Genomic DNA, 25,314 nt, shown 5'->3' with positions numbered 1-25,314 from the left:
TTTTCACCAAAAAACGTAAAAACCTAGCAGTAGTTAATTCACAGCATACCACCTCAGCTGAAATTAAATCGGGAGAGACAACCTCCACCACAGTCATTTGTGAAAATCCAATCAAAGACCATGGTCAGTGTCCTCAGAGCGCAAACCAAGAGTCACCTCTTCTAGCGACTTCAAGGAGTCGTTTGGCAAAGGCAATTGCTGCAGTAGAGGGGAAGGGTCAACCAACGTAACCCCTGACAGCTGAACCTGAGGGCTCCGCCCGCTTTGCCTCTCAGAATGATGTATTGAAGTCAAATACCCCTCAATATATACTTCTAAGGGAGGCCAACAAGGCGCCTTGATCCAGGATCTTCATGCTCAAAGATTTTACTAGGACCAACAGCGCCATTCATGGCCAACAGGGTCATCTCCATTGTAGTAGTGGCTACTTCCGGTAAACCAAATGACCTACGTGGGGTCGGATGAACATAGGACTCTGATGAATTTGCCAAGGAACCCGGGGAGTCCACATAAACATTAGGGGAGCCAGCGAGGTTAAAATCCTTAATCACAGACAAGTCATTATCCATTGGATCTTTACGTGACTCCCACTATGTGAGCCAAACACGATTCCTCTGGGTCCGGAATGGTAATCGGTATAATGTCCCTCAAGCTTACCCGTCCCTCGATGATTCAGCTGGGGCGAGGCAACCAGGAATAAGTTGCGTAAAGGGCGGATCTTGTCTTGGACATCTGGGGATACCAATTCACTATATGAATCTCAACCTGCGTTATCGGTGGGGCTCATTGAGGTGATTGTCCCGCCTCTCTCTGTGACACAATTGTTATTGCCCTACTCATAGCCCTCTGCGATTCAGGTAAATGCTCCATCTCAGTTACATCCCTCATGGCCAGTGCAGATAACATTCCCCGTTCAATTGTGGAAACCTCCTCCAGTAAAACAGAATCCCTAATGTCATCAAATATGATCAGTGGCTCCATGGAAACTTGAATCGGAGCACTTATTGAGGGCAAAGGAATGGCCCCACTGGAATTCAAATGCACAACCGGCCAAGTGAGATTTTTAAATAGGCACGTATGTCCGTGGGCAGGCTACCATGCTTACTCTCCTGGGGCAACATCAGAGTTGATGGTTTGTGGGAATTCCCCCCCTTGAAACGTCAAAGGTTTAGGTGTAGACATACAACATTACAGTCCCAATTCAGTCCTTGTAAAACCAAAAATAAAGTTTGTAGACAACTCACCCACCGTTCCCGCTTCACTGCAAACAGCACTCTGTGTGTACGTGCGAGTGTGCACGGGATATGGGTTTTATAGCATTTCTGGTCACTGGTGGGAGGGCGGGAACACAACCAGTAAGAAAAAACTGAAGAAAAATAGCAGCCTATTCAGTAAGGTCCAGCATTATCCAGTAACAGTATTAAATAACGATGCAGGTAGGAGAGAACTGATGATAGTATTCTCGCAGACTCGTCCCAGACACAATGTTCTCCCACAGCAAACAGCACTCTGTGTGCTCGCCGTGTCATACAACAGAAGACAATCAAACATGGACATGCATCACATAAAGGAGAATCAGGAAAACAAACTCCAGGTGACACAGAACTGGCCCAGTGTCATTAGGTTATGCAGCGAAAGTGTGTCTAAACAAGCACACTTCAAGCAGCTTCTACACCAGTAATTGATCATAAAGGCTATGTTTGAAGGAGAACACAGAGACAAAATAAACAAAGCAATGTAATGGGCAGCATACTTTACAATGCCAATAAGGATTTAAGCCCCACCAGACCCTCCTGCAGAGTAACAGAAACATGTATCATCCTTTAATGTAATGAGCATTTCGACGAATCCAGCCCATAAGGAATCAATAGAAGTTAGATCCACCAGAGATGAAAAAGGCATAAAAAACAGAACTAAACATAAATAGGAATTACTGTGCAACCACATTGTTGCATCCCATCCACCGGTAATCTAGCACATGGGGCACGAGCAAAGCCGAGTCTGACGATGCCAAGCAGAATGAGGTTATAAAAAGATTGGTAATGATCCCTTTACACGATAGTACAAATGCAGGAAGATGGAAAACGCCCTAACTTGAAAGGTGCACCCACTGCGGAGCCCGGAAGCCCACACTGACTAGTGGAGCATAGCAGACTGCTTGTATATTTTTGTAGATTCCTAGGTCTTGGGTGCCAAGCAGCATGTACATCCCCTGCAGAATGTGGTAGTCAGCCTGCACAATGTCAACGGATTCAAAGACTGCAATGTCAGCACAACGTGTCTGCTCCCGAGGGGCCCAAGATGATGCTGGAATATCTGAGTGTGTATGGTCTACCTGCTCGTGCCATGCCATGCGCATTAGTGGCAGTTAAAGCAGGAGCATGACATGCACACACTCCTGTTACAGATTCAAACAATGCGCACCAACAGAAAGTGAATAGCAAATACGACGAGGGGCACGGGCACATTTATCAACACCAGCCATCAGCTAGAGAAACTGCAGTGGCCTCCCAAACAAAATTTAATTAAATCAACCATACACATAAAAGAACGAAACACACGAAGAAGTCATACCTAACCAATAAAGATAAACAGCTAACATACATAGTTTTGCCCACTTGCCCAGGCGAAGGCACTAAATTACAGCCAAACTGAGCACTACTCCAGTATGTGTTATGATGTTGATATTGAACTGAAGAAAATAACAGCGCGTCAGTGAGACCAGCTGATATTTCGCTTTGTAGTACATCTGCCACCTAGAAAGAGCATCTTACTGGCTCATTGGATCCTCATTCAGGGCTACAATAATGTTTTCTGCTTTTTTTGGTCATCAACGCTGCATATAGTCCCATCTCCCTCCAATTTCTAGATGGTGTGATAAGATATTTTCCTCTCCGTAGAAGGTTTTGAGTGAATAAAGTCCCTTTTGGAACAATGTCCTTAATAAAGCCACTTAGATATTCTGTTTTTCTACAATTTCCTTAATAAAGTCGCTGAAAAACATAATCACACGTATTCCCTCGCCACTGGAAACAGCACAGAGGCATATGGCCCTTTTCATGACCATCTCCTTTACAGTTCTGAATAACCCTAGTGACATCTAAAGGTTTCCCTAGTCTTGCAAGTGTGTCCCCGCTTATCTACAGGAAATAGCAAATGGGTGCGCTCAGTCCTTTTCCCGCCATCACCAATCAAGGTTTACCACAAAACCTGTATCGGACTGATCAGTAGCAATCCATAGCTATCGCAATGCAGCATATAGTACGGAAGGGGCATTAGTTTAATCAACACATTTTACTGAAAGCATGGCCTGTTTTTTGCCCATTTCTTACATGCTGTTTGGTCTTCATCCTAGATCTACAGGATGGAACTGGAAGAGGACCAACTGCAGAACGAGATGCAGGACGCAAGAGACCAGAATGAGCTGTTAGAGTTCAGGGTGCTAGAACTTGAAGTAAGAGAGTCTATCTGTAAACTATCCAATGGAGCAGAGATTGTCTTTGAGCCCAGACTAAAGTGCATGTAAAGTATGTTGCTCTTTAAAGAAAGAGATATTTTATTCGATTTTAACCGTGTTCTTTCAAAGGGAAAATACCTGTATTGCCTTAATATATTTGTAAACGAATGCCTGGTAACTGTTAACGATGTAAAGAACTAATATATGTGTCGAGCATGATTTGTTATGCACTAAATAAAATTTATTGTTTTGCATATTTTGCCTTTTTTATTTGTGTTCCGCTACCATACCTCTTCCATTCCTGCATGCAAGTTTACACGCCATGCATCCCACAAATGTTGTTTGCTTTATTACAACAATAACACGCCTTCATTGCATAATTGCCATGGACTAAATCGCTCCCCCTGCAATCCGACGAATTTCACAATAATGTATTCTTATTTTAAGAGCCTATGCAAGATTTCCTGACGCATGCAATTTAGAAAAAATACACCAAGAAACCTAGATCTATATCATGTTTACAATTTAAAATTGGGTGTGTTATGATCATATATGGTTTGTGTTAGCATGAGGGTTTGACACAAGTCTTGTTTTTTTCTCCATTTTATCCTTTGAACTTCCTTTCAAGGAGTTCACCCACATTTGTTGTTTTGGAAATACCAAAAACAAACATACATGGACCATTAACATCATTGAATTTCCTCATCCAGTACTTTCCTGCCTAACCCATGCATGTAAGCAAGCCTTTACTATAATAAAATGAATTTTCACCACATCATAGCCAGTGATATTTTGTGCCATACCATTAAATCCTTCACTTTTCTTTTTCTCCTTCTATCGTTATACTTTCTTAACTTTTTTGTGATCAGACTGATAATACTTATAAATTTGTACATACTTCAGACTTGACTACCAAGAAGTTGCATCACAAGATAGTTGTGCCAATTTGAGGAAGTACGGTTCTTGAGAGACCAGATATTGCTTTAATTTGAGTTCCCTTTCAGAATATGATCTTTTTCTACAACCTCTAGTTCAGGAGTCCACTTTGAAAACACCATTGTAATGCAAAACCTCTGGGCTCTTGTCATTTCTCTGCATGTGCATGACACACCGACCCAACATGCCTAATTATCCTCTAACCTGTCCACTCTGCATTCAGGTTTATTTTCTTGACACTCTCCTTACAGTAATCGTGCTAAGATGCGCACCTTTGGAAACCAATCTCGGTTGGAGTGCTCCAGTTAAGTCCTTCTTTAAAAATACTAATTACAGAAAATGCCCAAAAAAAGACCAAAAAGAGCTAGGAAGTAAAATAATTCTCTAGATGTCACAGAGTTTCAAAACATGACTTCCAATTTCGGAGCTTCAGAATGATGCTTATATTTGTGTTGTCCTTACACAGCTCCAGCTGGCCCTCCCTCCACTCCATGGGCCAGATGCAGACCCTTTTACAAATGTGATTACGACTTTGTCTCTGTTATGCTGTCAGACTTGTAAACCCAGAAGCCAGAAGAATTCTGTATGTCTTTATACCTAACAGCTTCTATTTGTGTGTCAAGAAACTCATTATATGGACTCACAAAATTGTAGGCATCACATTTTGTGACGTCTTCTCACAAAAAGTTAACTGAAGCACTTCTTGGCTGCCCCAAGGTTGTCGTCGTCTTTATAGATATGTTGAGAACTGAGATGTGCTCTATTGCTTGATGGCTCCAAAGGATTTATTCCCTCCCTGTTGTTCTTGCCGGTAATGTATTCATTGTAAATGTATTACCGCCCTTCCTGTTTCTCGTCATAGTTATTACTTATTGAAGTAACAACTATGGTCTCCAATAGTAAATTAGTCTTGCTATTGGAGAATGGTATTTTCTTATTATAATGGTCATACTGTACATGTCACAGAGAGATGGAACAATGCATTAGCTTTCGAAGTCCCATAGACTTTTTCATCAGATGGTTCAGAGTGAAATGTTTGTAACAGAAACATCCACTGGTGTGTCAAAGCAATAAAATAGCGTTTTCAGTTAAAACTCTATTAGGTGAAGGAATAGTATGCATTAAATAGAGGTGTGGAAGAACTGCTGTACCTAAAGGACAAGGCACTGAAAGACATTTCTAGAACATTCTCTTTTGGAAAACAAATAAGGTCATTACGGGTTTGCCAGTAATCCACCTGTAATACCGGCGGGTTACTGGCAAACCCGCCTAAATGTTACCAGCACCCGATATCCCGGTGTTACTGGAATATTACGGGTGCCGGCAATGATGGTAAATTCCCATTCCATGGAGCCTAATACAACTCCAGAGAATGGGTTTGCGGCATTCACCGGCACCTGTACTAACGGTGCCAGTGATTGCAGCAATTATTTACCGGGAGGAGCATGAACTCCCGGCAGGTCAAGCCTACTGTTAGTTCACTGCCGCTACTGGTAAACTCGGAGTGAGTCGGTCTGGTAAAAATGCCAGAGCCGGTATTACCAGCATTTTTTCCAGCATTTTTACCAGACCGGCCCACTCGAGCCCCAAAGAGTTGAAAACACACCGAAGCCTTGATGTGCTGGTCACTTATTTGCAACATCTGCTTCTTTGTTTATGTGGATGCTGCGTGAAGTTCAAAACAAATATTTTAAAGCGTGTGCATACACAGACCTCTTGTGATTCATCTGTTCTGGCAGCATCATGGAGGCTCGCGAACATTCAGAAAACATGCACCATTTTCCTGAAAAGTCGTTGTCTTCTTCCTAAACAGATTATTCTCATAATTCCCCTTACATAAGGAAGCTTGAAGCTAGTATGACTCACTCTGAAATTGTTCAACTTGGTAAATCTTTTTCTACTGAATCTTTCCTGGGACATGGTGTAATTACTGCCAAGACATTTGAAATCCTGACGGCTTCTGCTAGACCTGGCATAGAGGAACAACATGGGCCTTTGGTCCAAACAAGGGTTCTAGTTTTAAGATGAAGTGCATCATAAAGTAATATTGAAAACTGGTGTTAGATCATAAGAGGGCTACCTTAATTTTTTCTTATCCTTTCCCCCATATTTAAAAGAAATTCCTTAAACAATATAGGGATTCTCCTAATAATTATTTTACTTTTCACCCTGATTTGGAAAACATGTTGAAAAATCACAACTCCTCTGGTACTTGTTTACAGTATACCCCGTGGGAGGACTGAAATCAAGTCTCTATGGGAATGGACAAGTTGATTCCTAATTTAGTACTCTTATTGACTTAAACAAGCCTGATGAGGCATTCCTGGGATTATTAGCTGAGAAAAATATTGGAAATAACCTTTTCTGACAATCATAACCTTTTCTGACAATGATGCTTATTCAGTATGATTCCCAGTCCCTGAATGTGAATTTTCAAAGTCCTTGTTCAACTTTTGAAAAGGAATCTAACTGCACAGACTTGTTGGTAGCTATGGAGAAAGAGGTCCAGTGTATGTCAGATTGAACATATGGCAGCATGAGAGAGGCAGCCTCGGCTGTGGGTTCAACTGTAGTGGCCCGGGGGTAGTTTTGGCTTTGAAATGGGAACGTTGAAGCAGCTAGGAAGGACGCATTGATTACATTCTCATTTGTTGGGTCAAACCTTTTTGCTTTGCTACATATGTGGACTTAAAATTTGGAAAAACCATTCAACAAATTGAAACACACTAGCTCTCTTTGTAGAAGTGGTTGATCTTTCACGTCCATGGAGATCATCCAGTCCTATTTTGTGGCCTCCTCAGCGACTACAAGGAGGTTAAGCTAAAGGTTTTCTTTTTCTCCGAAAGTGTCAAGTCCCTCAGCTCTTCCCTCTAGTTCTCATTGAAGGCATAGCTTTTGACTCAAGATCTTCCAGGTGGCAGTAGAACATACAGCAACATCTCTTTTTTTTAGGAGGATTGTGACCACAGTTTAGCCAAAGATCGCCTCAAATGCAAGGCTCGGATGACTGGATTTCATTTTGTATTAAATAAGAGAGATATTGTTCCAGTACCAAATCAAGAGGCCTCATGCATTGTATCCTATATTGTTTCCTTGGTCAAGAAACCATCACAGAGGCTGTGTCTACTTCTGAACCTAATGATATTCAACCAGTTCATCAACTTCATTACTTGTAGAACGCAATCTCTGAAACAGGTCATGTTGATTGACCTCAAAAGATTGTCAGGATGCCTACCTACCTGTCCTCATCTTTCAGAAACACCATACGGTTCTGCATTTTGCAGTCAACTAGAAAACCTACAATGTTTGCGTGCTTGCTTTTGGTCTCCCATAAACCCCTGTGTGCTCACCATGTTGCCTCCAGTGGTGGCTTTTCTACATTTACAGACTATGTAAGTCTTTCCTTATTTGGGGAACTGTCTGTTCAAAACAAATTTTTCAGTGCAAGCATGGCAAGATTCTAGAACTGTGCAACACCCTCAAGGAATTTGCAGCTCTTGTCAACATAAAGAAAGTTTCTCCTTTTCACCCCGCGCTCTTTAAAGACTGATTTGGGAAAAGGTTTGCTTCCTCCAACCAGTGCCCCTCATCTTGAGGGACTGTCTTCCCAACCTGCTAAGAAGGTGGAATCCACCATGTACAACTATTGAAAGTTGCAGCAGCATATAACAGCTGTAGGTCTGGCTCCTCCTTAAGTCGCTGCTGGTACATCTCTGCAATTATTGGTCTGTGGCTTCTCAGCCACATGACAAGATAGTCTAGTGCCTGATAAGTGTTAGGGGCCCGTATAGGTGATCAGTACCAGAACATCTGTCTTATTTATTTATTTGGACATTTATAAAGCACACCAAACCCAAAGGCATCTGGGCAAATGGCATGGATTTTGATGAATGAATGCAGCCATTCCAACCAAAGATGCTACCATGTTAGTATGAGGGTCTACCCTGGGAATGTCGTTGACCCATTACCAATGGAGAATACACAAGACTTTCATCCAACTGGGAAGAATTGTCAAAATTAGGGTTTTGAAGAATGAGGGTCAGGGTTATAACATTCTGGTAAGAACAGACAACTGATCTGCAAACTTTGGGTTACCAGGTGTTTTCACTGCCATCAGCCTTAGCAAACAGAGTCCATGCTGAGGGATCATAGGAGTCATATTTCATAACAAATGGAGAGTAGCAGAACAAAATCCAAATTCTTGGCACAGCTTGTTATGTTATTGCCATTTGTAACGTGCACGTTGACCCCAAAGGGCATCTTGGTGCGAGAATTACGAGATCACAGCTCAAACAGAAAAGAAAAGTTTTCAGAGCCTGCCGGAAGAGGAGATGATTTTCCATTCCTCTCAGGATTCAAGGTAACTAAGTATATTTATACTGTCCTCCAACCACGCATGAACCTTTGCATGCATGGCTGTACACTATTATAGAATAATACGGAACACTGGCTTCCATAGGCAGAGAAGACTTGAGTCTCAGCTACCGAAATGTTCATTAACCATGAACTTTGAATGCTAACCCCCAAGCTCTTCACCCGCTAACAGTTTCCTTTTAGTCAAAATATATAATCTTGGGGCCGAGTGAACGAATCCTGAAAGACTGGTATAGTTAATCGAGCGGGGACTGCAGGCTTTGTGCCTTTGACCCGTTCGTAGTATTAAAACACCAAAGTTGATTGCCATTTGGCAGTGTGAATGAACTTTGACACACAGCAAAAAATGTTCTCTAATACAACGGAGCGGGGACTGCGGGCTCTGAGTCTTGGACCCGCCCGTACTACTAAAACACCAACGCTGAATACTATCTGGTAGCAGGAATGAACAGTGGTATATTGACACATTTGTCTCTAACATAACGGAGCAAAGACTCTAGGCTTTGAGCACTTGACTTGCCTGTTGAGTAAAGGCAGCGAAATACTGACGCAAAGTGCAATAGAAACAAAATTTGGAAGATTTCCTCCTAATCAGGGACAGTACGTAAACCTGTTATGGAGCGGCTATACAAGCCGCATTATCCTGGCCCAAAATAGGTGGGGTTGAGTGGAATAAAAATATAGCGGACGTTAAAGCAAAGGACTCTAACTCTTGGCATAAAGGAGGGTAGGTGGTGATCCATAAGCCAACTGAAGATAGCCTTTTGGGAAAAATACATAAAAAATCCTAAAATATGCGAAGCACAGTTCTAGGAGAAGGTCCTAGAACTTGAAATCAGCTGTTAATTATTCAATGGGCGATACACTGGCAGAAATTCGCTCAACCTCCAAAATGTAACTGGAAAAAATAGATACTCTAACCGAACAGTGGAATGGGGTAAAAGAGAAACGGATTATCCTCAATTCTAACATGGGAGAATGTATGAATGGCATTCCGCAAGGTAGATACCCTCGATGTACGCAACTACTACCAACAAATTCCCTGAATGATAATATGAACGACACACCTTTGTCGGCATCAGTATTGGAAGAGTTTGGTCGACTGGCACAATTAGCAGAGCAGGAGAACTATCCTACTCCTAGCGAGGAAGATCCTGGAGAGAATTTATCCCCAATATCAAGTGAAAGAGGGGGAAAAACAACAAAAGAATCAAAACGGAAAAATGAGAAAACGTAGGAAAAAAATGAATAAGGAACAAAAGGATCTCAAAATAATAGATCTGACTGAGGACAAACTGATCGCTGGTCATAAGCAAAAGAAGAAAAATCAAAGCATCGATACTAATCGCTTCATTAAAAACCTGAAGTGGCTGAATGCTGAGGAACAAAGGAAAAATAAAAAGAGGGCAACAAACTTGGATATGGGGAAAAAACTGAAAAAAAAGTTTCAGATGAAGAAACAACCATGGAGATCTTATAGAGTATACCAGAAATAACAAAGGCCACAATGGGGATTCAAACAGACATAAATCACCCCCCCCCCCTCGGAAGATTGCGCCGATTTTCTTGAATGCAAAACAAAAAACAAATATGAGGAGTCCATTGCGGAAAATTGTACCGATCTTCCTGAGTGCTAAACAAAAGGCAGAAATGAAAAGCTTGGCTGATACTAGCTTAACAGGATGCTAAAAAGAGAAAATTCAACACACTGGCTTTTAGAATAAAGATGTAGAGGAACAGAGTAGGACAATAGGTCGAGACAATTTATCTCCAGCTAAAGAGATGCACAATGGAGAGTACTACAGAAATTGGAAAAACCAACCAGCTCCTAAGTCAAGAGCAAACCCTAAAGAATACAGAACCACACAAATCAGTAAGAAATCCCAGGACCAGACTCAAGGGCAAAATGTATTCTTGTCAAAAGCAAATTTGATCAAAGATAGAACATTTCCACTAAACCGTACAAGAATACTTTTAAAGATGAAGTCTATTCCTGACTTAAAATACTTTTCATCATCTGATATAGATTGCGTGAGCTTTCCATATATTTCCAATACGAATATTTGGAAATGAAATCAAGATTGGGTCTGGAAACGTTTCTGGGGGCCAAAGAAGAATGGGCTAAAAGGGGCATCTTGGTATCAATTGAATGCCTGGAATTAGCTGAAACTAGTCAGTCAAAATTCTTCAATCAAGACCCAAGTCATAATCAGTGGAGTATTGAGAAGCCTCTCAACCCATCCACTAATATGTGGGAGATGGTACCAGAAATTGTATCCCAAATATTTCTTAAATTGGGTATCCCGGAACAGAGACTCTAGTTAACTATTTGATCAGGGGAGTATCTTGGAATACAAGGGGGTATAATTCCTTTTGTGAGGATAATAGAAAGCGCTACATTTTTGAAAACTTTGATTTAATATCATTCCAAGAAACGTGGCTCAAATCTTCTTTTGGTTTAGATGGTTTCTCTACCTATCATGAAATGGCAGTAGGATCTGGCATGGGCCATCCGTCTCAGGATTTATGTATTGCATGTAGGAATGAAGTATTTCTAAGGTCAAAATTGCTCTCTAATGATATCCACAGCATTCTTGTGGTTAGAGCACAAAGGAGAGGAACCCTGATTGAGTCTAATTGGATAATTGTTAATATATATTGGAATCCCATGATAATTCCATTAATAACACTTCTACATCTCTCAGACCTACTGGTTGAGTACACCGCCCAATTCCCATCTGATGAAATTATAATAATGGGAGATGTGAACTCCCAATGTACAAGAACCAGATTTGTTAATTCGAACACATATAAAAATAAAACCAGAAATGGGTATACATGGTGTAACTTTATGTTGGAATGGGACTTGTGGATGTTAAATAGAAATGTCAGGGGAGAGATCCCATGTGCCCCAACTTGGAGGAGAGGATCGTCTTATTTGACGATCGATTATATTTTTGTATCTAAAAAGATCTTTGATAATTGTGTGAAATTCAACCTAACTGATGGGAATCTCAATGACCACGCTATGTTGGAAACTCTTTTCTACTTTAGCTATAAATATCAGAAATGTAGTTATACACAAGAATTGTCTGTAAATACTGCTGGTAATTGAGTAGTGAGATTTGATAGAGGAGGGCAAACTCTCACTAGTAAATTGGATAATATTACTAAAGGGCTGACAGACCAGCAATTCTCAAAGTATTGTGAACCCAGTCATTTTATTCAATTCTTGTGGGATCTGACCCTCCTGGCAATCACGTCCCAAAACAGTGTATCTCACACAAACACTCTTTTGATAGGAAAATCCAAGATAGGAAAAGAAATAAAAGACGTCAAAAAGCCCATTAAAAAAAAAACAATTGAAAATACAAAATAATACGAAGAAGAAATGAGATCAATAAATAATATTTACTGAAATTGGGTTAGGTCCCATAGAGCTATTAGGTTACAAAGAGAGGGATAGGAAATGCTCAAAGCAATTTGCTTGAAAAATTACCGAAATGTTTAGACCGTTATAACCTTGATGAAGAACCCGACTAACTACACTCAAAATGCAACAGTTTAAGAGCAGACTTGGGTAGATCACTTCTCAAAGGTCTATGGTCCATCGGATACCGATGTATCAAAGATCAAAGTAAACTCGAACTGTACCCTATCCTATACAAATGAAGACATCCTAACTCTGATAAAAAAAATCATCAGCTTTGCGGCTCCTGGAACAAATGGACTTAGTAACGTGATCCTGAAGATGAATCGGGTTCTATGGGCTAGGGTATTAAAAAGTGTGTTTGATAATATAATTAACACCAAAAAAATTCCAGAGACATGCCAAAACTCGATCATTATCCCGATCTATAAGAGAGGACATAGATTGGCACCACCCAACTCCCAACTATCGTCCTATCTCACTCCTAGATGCAGACTGTAAAATCTTCGCAGGACTTATTCTGAGGGATTTGGAAGACTGGGCAAAGGTTATGGGATAATCCCTAAACAGCAGACAGGATTTAGGACGGGATTGTCCACTTCACTTAATGGCCTTATACTGAGCTGCATCAGCGCAGTGTCCCTTGTTGAGGGAGGTATACCCCTATTCAGAGCCTAGGTGGATTTATCTCAGGCTTTCGATGCCATCAATCGAGATCGGTTATAGAGGAAATTAAAAAGTTTGCGCCTACCAGATAACCTCTTAGCCATTCTGATAGAACTGCATCAAAATACATCTCTAAGAGCTAGAATGACTAGATTGGGGGACCTGTCTCAAGCTATTGACATTGAAAGAGATTTCGGTAAGGCTGTTTGATTGCCCCATTTCTCTTCAATCTGTATTTATCAGACCTGTTCCAATGGCTGGAAGAGATTGGTTTGGTTAGTCCTAAAATCGGCACTATGTCAATAAATTGGTTGGCATATGCCGACGAAATTGTAATATTAGATCATACACAAGTTGGATTGCAACGTTTATTGACTGCCCTATCTGACTATGTACTACAAAATGACTTAAAAATAAACACGAATAAGTCCAAAATAGTCATATTCAAACTTCTAATTAGGGCTATAAAAACATTTACTTGGCATAGGATAGCCAACCGATCCCAGTTACTAAAGATGTAACCTATTTGGGAAAACAGATCAGAGCCACTCTCTACCTTAGACCTAAAGATACTAAACATGGGTTTGCAAATGAAGAACATGTGCTTACAATACTGTAAATTCTCAATTCTCCCCGAATTAAATTTCTACATTGGAAAAGTGGTGCCGGTTATCCAATTTGGTATGGATTCTAACCTCCAAGCCTTTGATGTGGATTGGGATAAAATCGAAGCAAACATTTGGAAAAGAACCCTTGCACTCCCCAATTGCGTCCCTATAACATGTATAAGATGTGAATTGGGTCTCACTTCTCTCTAGGCTTGTTTGGAATGGAAATGGGTGTCCATGTACAGATTAATTATTGAACCTCCTACTCCATTCCTATATGAGGACGTGGCAAAACATATGGATAAAGCAGAGAATATATTTCTGAATAAATTAAGGTCAAAATGCAATGAAATAATAACTCAATCAGATAGTACGATTGAAACCTTAATTCAGAACCCCCTCAAAACGAAAGAGTCTATGAAGAAAATGGACTGAACAAGGACCATCGAGAGGATGAGATCAGCAAAAATATCATCTTCTTATGCACTTACAGATAAACCCGGATCCTTTTTACCTGCCTACTTAAAGAAATCGACTGACTCAGGTATTTGAACGGATTTTCTAAGATTTAGGGCCTGATCACGACTTTGGCGTTATTAGCCCTACCGCCGAACTCCCCGGCGCTAATAGCGCCGGATCACAAGTTTGGCGGTAATGTAATCCCCCATATCCCATTGAGCTCATTCGGGAATGCCCCATTCCCCATTGGGGATAATTTGCGCTCTTACCGCCGGCGGATTTCCCGCCGGCGGTAATAGAGCGACCGCCGGATTTAAGGGTTACCGCCAAAGTCGTGATGAGGTCCTTAGACTCAATATCTTGTCTACCTTAGAAATTCTACATATTAGAGACAAAGAACATTTTCCAACAGATATATGTGAAAAATGTGATGAAATGGAAAGGCAATCCATCCAACACCTCTTATCGTTATGTTCAGGGACCCGTTAAACAAAGATTGTTAAGATTCAAAAGATTTGTACACAATGTTAGGACTCTAGATAGCATCATGTTTTGGGAAAGATTGGCGTCAGGAAACAAAATATTTCTTATGGATGAAGTGGTGAATCTTTTGAAAGATTTAAATTTAGTTGGGCAGAAAGTAAAATAAAGGAGGGAAACCTGTTAAATCATCAATGATTATTCCTTTTTGAGTCTGTACTTGATGACTGGAATATTTTATATGAAAGTTATCCTTTTTCTGGGTTTTCGCTCTTGCATTTGCTTTCCATTCGTTTGGCGTTTTCTTTTCATTATATGTTATTTTAATGTTTTAAAATCTTAGGTTGTATGAAATTAGAGATTCTATGTATTATTTTATGTTACTATTAGTCTATTTCAGTACATTGAATATCTCTTTTACTGTTTGTGCTTTTATAGCTATTTGAAACATGTAATGTCTAAAAAGTCAAGACTATCTTTGGCTAAGACACAATAAAAAAATGAAAAAAAACATTTTCTTTTTATTCTCTGGGCTATTGGAAGCCAGTGCAAGGCCTGTAGCACAGGACTAATGTGGGCTTTGTATGTTGAGTCAGTAGCTACTCTAGCTGCTACGTTTTGCAGTAAATGTAAGCAATGAATAGTACCCAAAGGTTGAGCCAGATACAGAGCATTAGAGTAGTCTATACGGCTGGTTATTAATGCAGCCACTACCATCGGCTGCAGGCTGGGGGGAAGTAACGTGAGCACCTTCCGCAGGACTCTCAATAGAAAGTGCCCCACCTTACATACTGCACCAACCTGCGGGGCCATGGACAGTGAAGATGAAAGCAGAACCCCCAAGTTTCTAACAACTGTCACAGGGACAGGAAGGTCACAGAGCGTGGGAGGCCAGAAAGAAGGGGTCCAGAGAAGAGATCCAGAAGGGGAACCCACCACTAGGACTTCCGTTATGTCCCCATTCAGTTTAAGCCAATTCACATTCATCAACTCTCCCACTGCTGAAAGGCACTCACACCGCTCTGACGACTGCTCCCCCCGATCCAGTCTGACCAGTACCCGAGTTTCGTCGGCATAAGAGTAGCACTGAATCCCCTGGGACCAGATGAGGCGAACTAGCGACTGAACATAGATGTTGAAAAGCATAGAGAACAAGGCAGAGCCCTGCGGAACACTACAAGTGAGAACACATGCTGACGAAAGAAAAGGTCAGAACAGCAGAGACTGGCTCCTCTCAGACAGAAAAGAGGTAAAGCATACCAGGACGGGCCCAGAGAAGCCAGCCGTGACCAGCTGGGAGACCAGGATGGAGTGGTAGACAGTGTTGAAGGCCGCAGACAAATATAATAAAATCAGGGCCCTCACTCCACCCTGATCCACCAGCATGGTCAGATCATCAACTACGGACACCAGGACACTCTCTGTGCTCTGACCCTGGATGAAAACCTGACTGAAAGGAACAAAAAAATAAGGAATAAGTTTGACTTGCAGATCAGTTTATGGGCAAAGGTACATTGGAAGTCCCTACATGTAGCTTGTATTCCAGGTTGAAGCAATGTTCATGTGACCATCATACTGCAATATTCCCAATTACAGTCTGCCTGCACTTGAATGTTTAGGTATTTCAGGATCTCATGCAGCAACATTTTGGGAGAATAAAGTAACTGCTTGCACCATCTAGCTTGAGGATGTCCACGTTTCTCCATCTGATGCCTTTGAGGACAATTCTGCCAATCTATGTCCCTAGGAGTCCCGCCCCAATGTTACTCAGTTCTTCCATTTGCCACACTCATGCTACTTCTATTGCATACAACTGAATTGAAGCTAAACGTAGGAGCACTTTCCTTTCAAGGATCCTTACTTCCCCATTTGTTCCAGACATTAGAGCAACATCCTTCAGTCACACCACTGGTAAGCAGACATTTGCCTGCTGATGCATTGCCCACATTTCTAGTGGTTATTATGTCTGCCAGGAAAGAATACTGGGAGCCCTTTAAGAGCAACAACTCTTGCTCAAGGTTTGTTCAAGGTTTCAGGAACAACCTTGTTCAAGGTTTCATATAAACCAACATTCTTCTCTAATCCTTTTCTGGAACAGCAAGTGTGGCACTCATTGGATGTGGAGTGACCGTTTCAAAGCTATAGAGGCCAAATTTAGGAAATTTGATTCCTTGTTTTTAACTTACCAAATGAAAGGAAACCATCAAAGCCTACTTATGTCAATGAAATTGGTCAACTATTATAGAAGCCTACAATCAAGCAGATGTCCAAATTCCAGGAGCTATAAACAGGTAGATCTGCTCAATTGATGGCTACCTCTCAGGCTCAAATTCAGGGAGTGGATCTACTGGACATCTGCTGTGAAGCTACATGACCTTCATCTAATTCTTTCATAAACCACTACAAGTTGATCACAGGCAATTCTCTCTCCTGTGACTTTGGTTCTGGGATTTCCCAATTAGGAACATTCCAAACCTAATGGATATTTAACACAGATTCCAGATTGAGGTGTATTTACACCGGCTGCTGATGATGCAGCTTTCAACATCTTCATAAAATAAGGACTCTGATGAGGAGGAAGATGGGATGCAGCAACGGATTATGTACTATAATCCGCATAACGTTTAGTTCTTCTGGCTTGTCTCTGGCCTTATGACTCCTACTCCCTATAATGGGGGCTCCTCATCCAGTGATGTGCTATAAAACAGGTAGTGCTTAAGTAGATGGCAGGCTTCAAAAGCAAAAAAGAAGAAAGATAGTTTTAAAAAAGGAAAGACCCAAGCTCTACCTCTGTAAATTTCAACACTTCCTTAAGTGAGGTCTGTGGTGAGTTGGTAAGACTAGAAATAATGCTGATTATTATACCTAATCTTCCATTATTAGGCACTGCTTACTCCTTGACCACTCTTTCAGCTTTTTTTTAACAAAATGTCCTACTCATTCCACCCATGCTAAAAACATGTTTGCATTATCTACGCAGATTACCTCTTAGCGCCTTGGCAATGTTTTTAAAAAATGCATTGGGGAGGACATGATCCAAGACTGATCATTAAGCCACCACACCTGTCAACCCATTTTCACTAGATGGTACTGTTTATCATCCTGCTCCTGCATAAACTTGGACCAGAGCACCCCAGTCCTCATTTCTACGTTAACGTGAGTGATGGCTGAATTGTCTTGTTGCCTCCTCCAGCTATCTCCTGAACCGTTACTGTGCCATTCCTATTCTGCCTTCTCTCTTGTCCTCCTCTTTCGTCACTGCACTCTGTACTCTTCAATTGGTAATTTTATTTAACAGTGTGTTTCTCCTTTTCCTCTCGCATCCCTGTTTGCACTGCATTGTATTCCTTTTTAAAATCAAATCTAGGTGGATGTGCTTTATATCCCGCATCCCTGTGTGTACTGCATTGTATTGCTTTTGTTTTAAAACGAATCTAGGTGGATGTGCTTTACATCTCGCATCCCTGTGTGCACTGCATTGTATACCTTTTTTGTAAAATCGAATCCAAGTGAGTGTTCTTTACATCTCGCATCCCTGTGTGCACTTGTGAGGAATTCGACGATCTGCACGGAGAGTGTGCGCCTGCCTGGGCTTTTTAATTATCTTTTAAAATGAAGATGAATGATGGTTGAATCTCCAAAAATGTGTGAGGCCATTTTCCACACATTTTCCCTGCTCACCCCATGACAAACGAATAGTCACATGTACTCCGGGAGGACACCGCTGACAGTCGTGTCCTCCCCTGTCATGTTCAGCTGGAATGTGACAGCCACGGGTACATCAAAGCATCTCAAGAAGGGGGAAGGCGACAGCTTCCTCCGGCCATGGGCAGCCTAATTAAAATATCAAAGGCTCCATGGATCTGCCTTCCTATTGTCTAAACAGCTGGTGGCAGCATATACTAATAGGAGTTATTTGGCACAGGCCTGTAACAGGCTTGGTCGCAGAGTGGACAAGAGGAAGGCAGGTCTAACACCTCTTGATATGCAATGTACCAACTTGAAGCTAGCTCCCACCCCTCTGTATGAAAGCTAGTGAATGGCATGTCTTGGCCCACTATTTACCATAGGCAACCCCTGCAGAGCGGACCCCTTTCAGAGGGACGAAGTATGTGATTTGAGGGAGACAGAAGTCTGTTCTCACCACAAACATCAAGGGAGACCTGCGCTTTGATCAATTGCCACTTTGATCTACAACAGACAGGAAGATGGGTGGGATTTAGGAGTACATGTTGTCACGTCTTATTTATCCTGTTGCAAAACACTCTTTTACTGACCTCACACATAGCAGAAGATTGTTGTAGGGACCCAGGATTGGTTTATTAAGGTAGGCTTAGCCTGCACCATTCACTGGGGCCCATTTGGCTTTAAAAGAGGGCTGAGCTCCTCACTTAGCAGATCATCAAACAACCTCGAAAGGAGTAAGAAAAGGGACTGATTTGGACCCTTGCTGAAGGTAGTCTGCCTTACATCTTCCGCCAGTGAAGGAAGGCCAGGATTTCCAATAGGGAAGCAAGATGTCACACGGAACAGAGGGAGATTCCGGACTCAGATGACCCGTCCAACAGCTCCGGAACTGGTACCCAGCCAGCATACAGCATGTCCTGCTAAGTTCTGCCAGCAAGCTTCCTAGGTGGGAAGTGCCAAAAAAGTCTCTGAAAAAAGGACAAGGCCGTTGCCTGCAAACACTCTCCGCAGCTTTTGGACGTCCACCTTATAGGACGTCACGATCCCTGCGAAGAAGCTAGGAGGAGTGCCACAACAAGCATAACCCAGCATCCATCTTTTAAGGACATTTTCAAGGCAGTCAAGCCCTCGATCCGCGCCTGGCTGCACCACTGACTGCTGTCACGCTGCAGTCACTAAAGCCGTCCGAGACGCCTCGACCAGCGTTCCACATCTGCCAATCAGCAGAGAGACAACAATTCTTGACTCCGAGCTGCCGTTTAGGCCGGCCTGTAACTTTCTGTCCAGCCTCGCTTGCCGCACTGCCTTCCGCTGTCGAGCATCAAGATCATCTGAAGCACCAGGTACATTGTGGTTCTGTCCCCCTGGTCCTTCTCCGAAGGTCCCTAGTGACATTTACGACCCCTTGCTCTCTTGGTGCGGAAACCAAATAACCTTGAACAGTTAAGACTGATTGCTTTACCGACTACCCTCCTGTCAGTATCCAGGGTGCATCCCTTTCATTTGTGAAACTGTCTTTTCTTTGTGTCCCTTTCCAGGGTGGGTTGTATTTTGTAGTGTACTAGAACTGTCGTAATAATAATAAAGTAGATATTTTTATACAACCTTCACTGGACAGTCCCTTTTATCATTGTATAATAATTGTATTTTTTCTGTGTTGCAACTAGCCAACGATCTGCAACCTTGCGGAGATAAGCCTGCCGTTCCATCCACGTTACCAAAATTGCACAAGGAGGTTTATAATTTACTTGTGTTTTCAATCTGTTCGAATCCCTTCTGTTGTACTAGAGGTGTGGGGCTGATTGAGGGTTTGGAAACCGCTATTCATCTCTGGACCACTGGTGCCCTGGAAGTTGATTTGTCACAGCACTGCGTTGTATTCATTTTTATAAAAACGAATCTAGGTGGGTGTGCTCTACATCTTGGTTTCTTGTTGTGCACTGCATTGTATTCCTTTTGTAAAATCGAATCTAGATGGGTGTGCTTTACATCTCGCATCCCTGTGTGCACTGCATTGTACTCTGTTTTTGTGAACTCGAACTTAGGTGGGTGTGCTTAACATCTCCCATTCCAGTGTGCACTGCATTGTATACCGTTTTGTAAAAACAAATCTAGGTGGGTGTGCTCTACATCTTGGTTTCTTGTTGTGCACTGAATTATATATCTTTTTGTAAAATCGAATATAGGTGAGTGTGCTTTACATCTCGCATCCCTGTGTGCACTGCATTGTATTACTTTTTTGTAAAAAAAAAATCTAGGTGGGTGTGCTCTACATCTTGGTTTCTTGGTGTGCACTGCATTGTAGTCCTTTTTGTAAAATCGAATCTAGGTGGGTGTGCTTTACATCTCACATCCCTATGTGCACTGCATTGTATTCCATCTTGAAAAACCGAGTCCTGCACCCCCACCTATTGCTCTGCATTTGTATTTATGCCCTCCCTAAAAACTAGACCACCTGTGAGTAAGGGCCTGGACTGTACAGTGCATCCCACCCTTTCTTTTTCCTTCTCTCATCGATTCTCTGCCACTGAGATGGCACTCACCATCTCTCCAGTCTTTTCAAACTGCTACCCTATCACCCATCCTCCCTCTCACTAAATCTGGACAAAAAAGCACAAAAAAGACATACTGGGTGCAAATCCTGGCCTTCCCATCACATACACCTATTTCAGTGCATCCTCCAGAGAGTTCTTCACTGATATCCTCTTCTCTGTCTCCTTTCCAAACGTACGGACTTCTCATCGCATCTCTACTCTCTCCCTTTCACATCATCTACCATTAATGGTGGCACCAAGTGGGAAGTCCTCTTGCCGGGCTTCTTCTCATCACGCTGCATCAGGAATGTCTACCACACTGGCACTATCCTGGTTCATGGTCCTTAGGCCAACCCCCTTCTCTTTCAATGGATCCTGCCATTCCTCATTAACTTTCTTCCTTTTCCTTCCTCTCCTGCTGTTTCCCGCTCTGTCCTCTCCCCTTTGACTGAAGTACCACGCCGCTGTACTCCATCTCAGAAAACCTTTAAAGGCAGAGACTGTCTCCAACTGGTGACTCTTAACGCCCGCTGAGCCAACAAAAACTCTGCTGACATCTGCTTCCTTCTTGAAGACACTGACAATGACATTCTTGCTCTTAATGAGACATGGTTCAATGCCAGCTCAGTCACCGCTTTTGACTCCCTCCTACCTGACGGCTTTAAGATCATTTCCAAGCCACATCCTCACTGTGCTGGCAGTGGAGTTTCCTTAATCTTCCCTGAGTGGGTTCCTCCTTCCGCCCTTCCCACTCAGCTCTATTCCTCCTTTGAGAGCCAGGTATGCAAGTTGGTTATCTCTCCCTCCACCACCCTGACCATTGCTACCATTTACCGGCCTCCAGGCACTACCTCCCTGTTCCTCTGAATTGAGTGCTTTCTCCTCCTCCAAACTGCTGCTTCTGGGTGACTTTAACATCCAATTGGACTCATAGCCTCCTCTCTTTTCATTTACCTTTGCACCTCTATATCCCTCTCCATTCTCCCTCCCGATCCAACCCACTCAGCCGAACACACTCTGGACACCCTCATGCACTCCAACCTCCCTCACATCACCCCTGATCACTCCTCCTGGTCAGACCACTCTCTTCTCTCCTCCCACCTGGGTCCCTTGAGCCTTGCGACCACACCTCCAAAAGCCCTTCCAACGTCGTTCACGAACATCCACCCGATTAAACGAGTGTCAGCTACTGCCTTCACTTCCACCTTTATCCCCCTTTGCCCTCCCAACTCATACTTTACCACCGACACTGCTCTCAGCAACTTCTACCTGTCCATCACCAGCACACTTGACATTCTTGCCCCAGTCATGACGATCTGCTTGAAACCCACTATTAAGCGGAACACCTGGTACGACTCTGAACTTGCAGCCCTGAAACCAAAGTGCAGAGCTGCGGAATGGAAGTGGCAAACCTCAGGCTCAGCCTCTGACAAACTGGCCTGCCGCCTGCTTCAAAGGTAATACACACTCTCTATCCGTGCCAAGAAAAGGGCCCACATTCAGACACGGGTATCTGGCGCATCCAACCAACCCTTCCGCAGTATCCTGCTCTCCTATTCCTTCTCAGGCCCTTTGCAACGCTCTTGCCATTCACTCCACCACCAAAACTCAGGAAATCCTGAAAAGCCTTGTTACTCACTCTCCCAACCCATCCCTCACCCCCTTGCCTCCCGTGGCCACTCAACCTCCTCCTTACTATTTTGCCCAGTCCTCTTTGCTCCATACTGGGCGTCCCTTCCAAGGGACGGGAGACACAGCCTTTTACACTAGAAAAAACCTTCTTCCCCTTTAAATTTAGAGGCACCCAGGGGTGCGGTCCTGGGAGCATGCGCTGCCCTGACTCCGCCCTCCGGCGCCACACCTCAGTCCCCTTTTCCGCGTCAATGGGAACAGGCCGAAGTCACCAGAGCTCCTGGGTTTGGCTTCGGCCATGTAATTCCACGTGTGGATACTTCTCTCTTGTCTTTTTCTCTTTTTATCACAGGTACTCGGTCCTCAGGCGTCACGCTCCTCTCTGACGCATGTCGACTTCAACAGGGTTCAGCAGGTGTCCATCCTGCGACGGGCTCTTCCCAACTAAAGTCCCCCACACCCTCTGCCTACGTTGCCTTGGCCCATCCCACGGCTGGCAAGCCTGTACCGCGTGCAACGCGCTCGGCTCGAGGTCTTTGAAGAACAGACTAGCCAGGTAGAGGGAGCTCTTCCAGGGATTGCCTCCAGAGGACCTAAATGACTTCCGTCTATTATTGATAAAAGCCCAAGGTAGTGGCGCTCATTTCCAGAGCAGCCCACAAGGGAGACTCCTTCCCAAGGACTCACCCACGTGGAAGGGACCGCTCAGGTCCTCATACCAGCACGAGTACCGAGGCTATATCAGATACCTTACAGCAGGCTGGGGGGTCCGTTGATCCTCCCGGTGACAGTGCTGAGCGACCGGAAGGTTCTTTTACTGGGGCTTTACCTGAGGGGCCACACCCTAGTACCGGCAAGGGGCGCCTTTGCGCAGTTCTACCGGCAGATCCGCTGAGGGCGAAACACCTACCAGGTCTCGGCCTGAGGAACAGGGTAGGCCTCATGATCCACACTCAAGAGTCCTGGACGGGGCTGGGCCCAGTGAGCCAAGCAACACAACGCAGGCACATGGAAGGCAGTTCGACAAAATGGCTGCCGTGCCGACACTTCTGACATCCGCCTGATACCGCACCAAGGCAGGGAGCAGGTGGAGGAACTAGTGTGAAGGTGAGACTGGTGTCAACCAGGTATGTGGCCTACAGCCTACCCTTCATTTGCGCAGGGCAGGTTTCCGCTGCGTCCGTATGGGCAGGGTACGCAACGGCTCCAGCAGCCACCCGCTACCCCGTCAATATCGCCTACCACCCATCTGGCCTGCGAGGACAGATTTCTTTAAAGGTTCCTCGGGCTCATGAGATCTCCTCAAATGGGGGTCATCCTCAGGGACACCATCAGGGACGTGCTCCGGCCAATGACTCTGGTGCCACGCGGCCACAGCGCAGGTGCCCCTGGCCCCCGTTCAGCATTCGCTGCCCGCTCAGGTCCTACCGATAATGCAGGCGGTTCCGTACCAGCCTCCGCTGCAGCCTCCTGCTCCAGTCTTCACACCCCAACCTTCGGCACCCAGCACCCCTCCACCGGTGCCAAACCAACCGGACCCTCAGGTGGACACAGATGAGGAGGAGGACCCTGACACACCGTCATTTGTCATGGCCTTCCACAAACGTCTTGCAGGACTGGCAGAGTACTTAGGCCTTCCTCAACCCGAGGTCGAGCAAACATCAAAGGGGGTCCTCGCCGAAGTCCACACGCTATGTCCCGCAGCGAGAACAGGGATCCCGATGCAGAAGGAAGTTGTCGCCTTGGCCAAGAAGGGCTGGCTCAAGCCCCACTCGGTCCAGCTGATCAATCGACACCAAGACGCTAAGTACAGGCAGATGGAGGGGGATACACTCTTGCTATCGGCCCACCCTTAGCCGCACTCTTCGGTGATTGCTGCGGCATCTCTATAATCCAAGCCTCAGTCGTCCTCAGCCTCTTCTTCCACGGTGCTACTAGGCAAGGAGGAGAAGATCTTGGAGGGGTACCGGAAGAAGCTGTACTCCAACGCGCCCCTGCATCTTCATCAAGCCAACGCCAATGCCATGCTGGCAACTGTTAACCAGAGGCTTTGGCGGGACATTGCAGATTTCCTCCCAGAGCTTCCGGCCCAGAGCCAATCACGATTCAAGGCAGACTGGCTGAGGCCAAGATGGTGGCACAAGACATCATGGAGTCCACTGTGAACTACATTGGCACTTGCTGGCCGGGCAATCTGCATTGCCACGGACATGAGAAGAACAGCCTGCCTCTGTGCCACTAAATTCAACCCGGATGTCCAGAAATGCATATTAGACCTTCTGTTTGAAGGGGGTGACCTCTTCCACTCCACCACGGATGAGGAGCTGGACAAAAAGAAAAACAGCTCACAAACAGCCAAGTCTTTCTCCATCCTGACAAAGACCACGCCCAAAACGTACACCCAGTCACAGCAGCGCTCGGACAAGGGGCATACATATGGAGGGTTCTGCGGCTTCCAAGAGCGGAGATCCAGGCAGCCTGACCGTTCGCCGACCCAACATCAGCTCAAACAACAAAAAGGGAGGGGGAGTAAGGGCTTTTTCCAGTCCCCCTCCTCCGCAACAGCCTCAGAGGGAAAGAAAGCATGACACGCCCCTCCAGGTCCACTTGTCTCCAGTGGGGGGAAGGCTTGCTCTCCATGCACAGGTCTAGCGTCAGAATTGTGTGGACCCCTGTATCCTCTCTGTAGTATCCACGGGGTACCACCTACCCATCCCAGTCTCTCCTCTCCCGTCCCCACTGTTAGGCAGAAACCTGTGCAGTTCCCTTAGGGCCACTGCAAAAGATTTAAGACTACAGGTGTTGGCAGTAAACCCACTTGGTAGCAGTCTGTACCACCCAAATTTACCTGGTAGCTGTGGCTGAGCAGTCAGACTTCCCTCAAGAAGAGTTAGGCAGTATGCAAAGTATACACAATAGGCACTCAGATACAATAATACAAGCAAACACTGACCAGAGCTTTGGTATCAAAGTATATAATTATTTATTTAAAAACACAGAGTTTGAAACACTCCTGCACTCTTATTGTAAAATATTCTAAACACAGTTACT

General features: G+C 44.0%; 1 protein-coding gene and 1 long non-coding RNA gene across 3 annotated transcripts in view; one reads left to right on the top strand and one right to left on the bottom strand.

Annotated features, from left to right (window-relative positions):
- Nucleotides 1-25,314, top strand: part of JAKMIP1 (janus kinase and microtubule interacting protein 1) — a 3,487,328-nt gene that overhangs the window by 2,933,491 nt on the left and 528,523 nt on the right. For both annotated transcript variants that reach the window (XM_069631978.1, XM_069631979.1), the window contains one exon: nt 3,356-3,454. In XM_069631978.1, the coding sequence (XP_069488079.1) occupies nt 3,356-3,454 (99 nt within the window). The remainder of the gene's footprint in view (nt 1-3,355; nt 3,455-25,314) is intronic.
- LOC138516681 (uncharacterized) overlaps nt 1-25,314 on the bottom strand; it is a 575,944-nt gene that overhangs the window by 92,383 nt on the left and 458,247 nt on the right. The window lies entirely within an intron of this gene.

This window comes from Ambystoma mexicanum, chromosome 6q, assembly GCF_040938575.1.
Source record: "Ambystoma mexicanum isolate Mex_15411 chromosome 6q, UKY_AmexF1_1, whole genome shotgun sequence".
Lineage (NCBI taxonomy): Eukaryota > Metazoa > Chordata > Amphibia > Caudata > Ambystomatidae > Ambystoma > Ambystoma mexicanum.
This window is presented reverse-complemented; position numbering and strand designations above follow the sequence as displayed.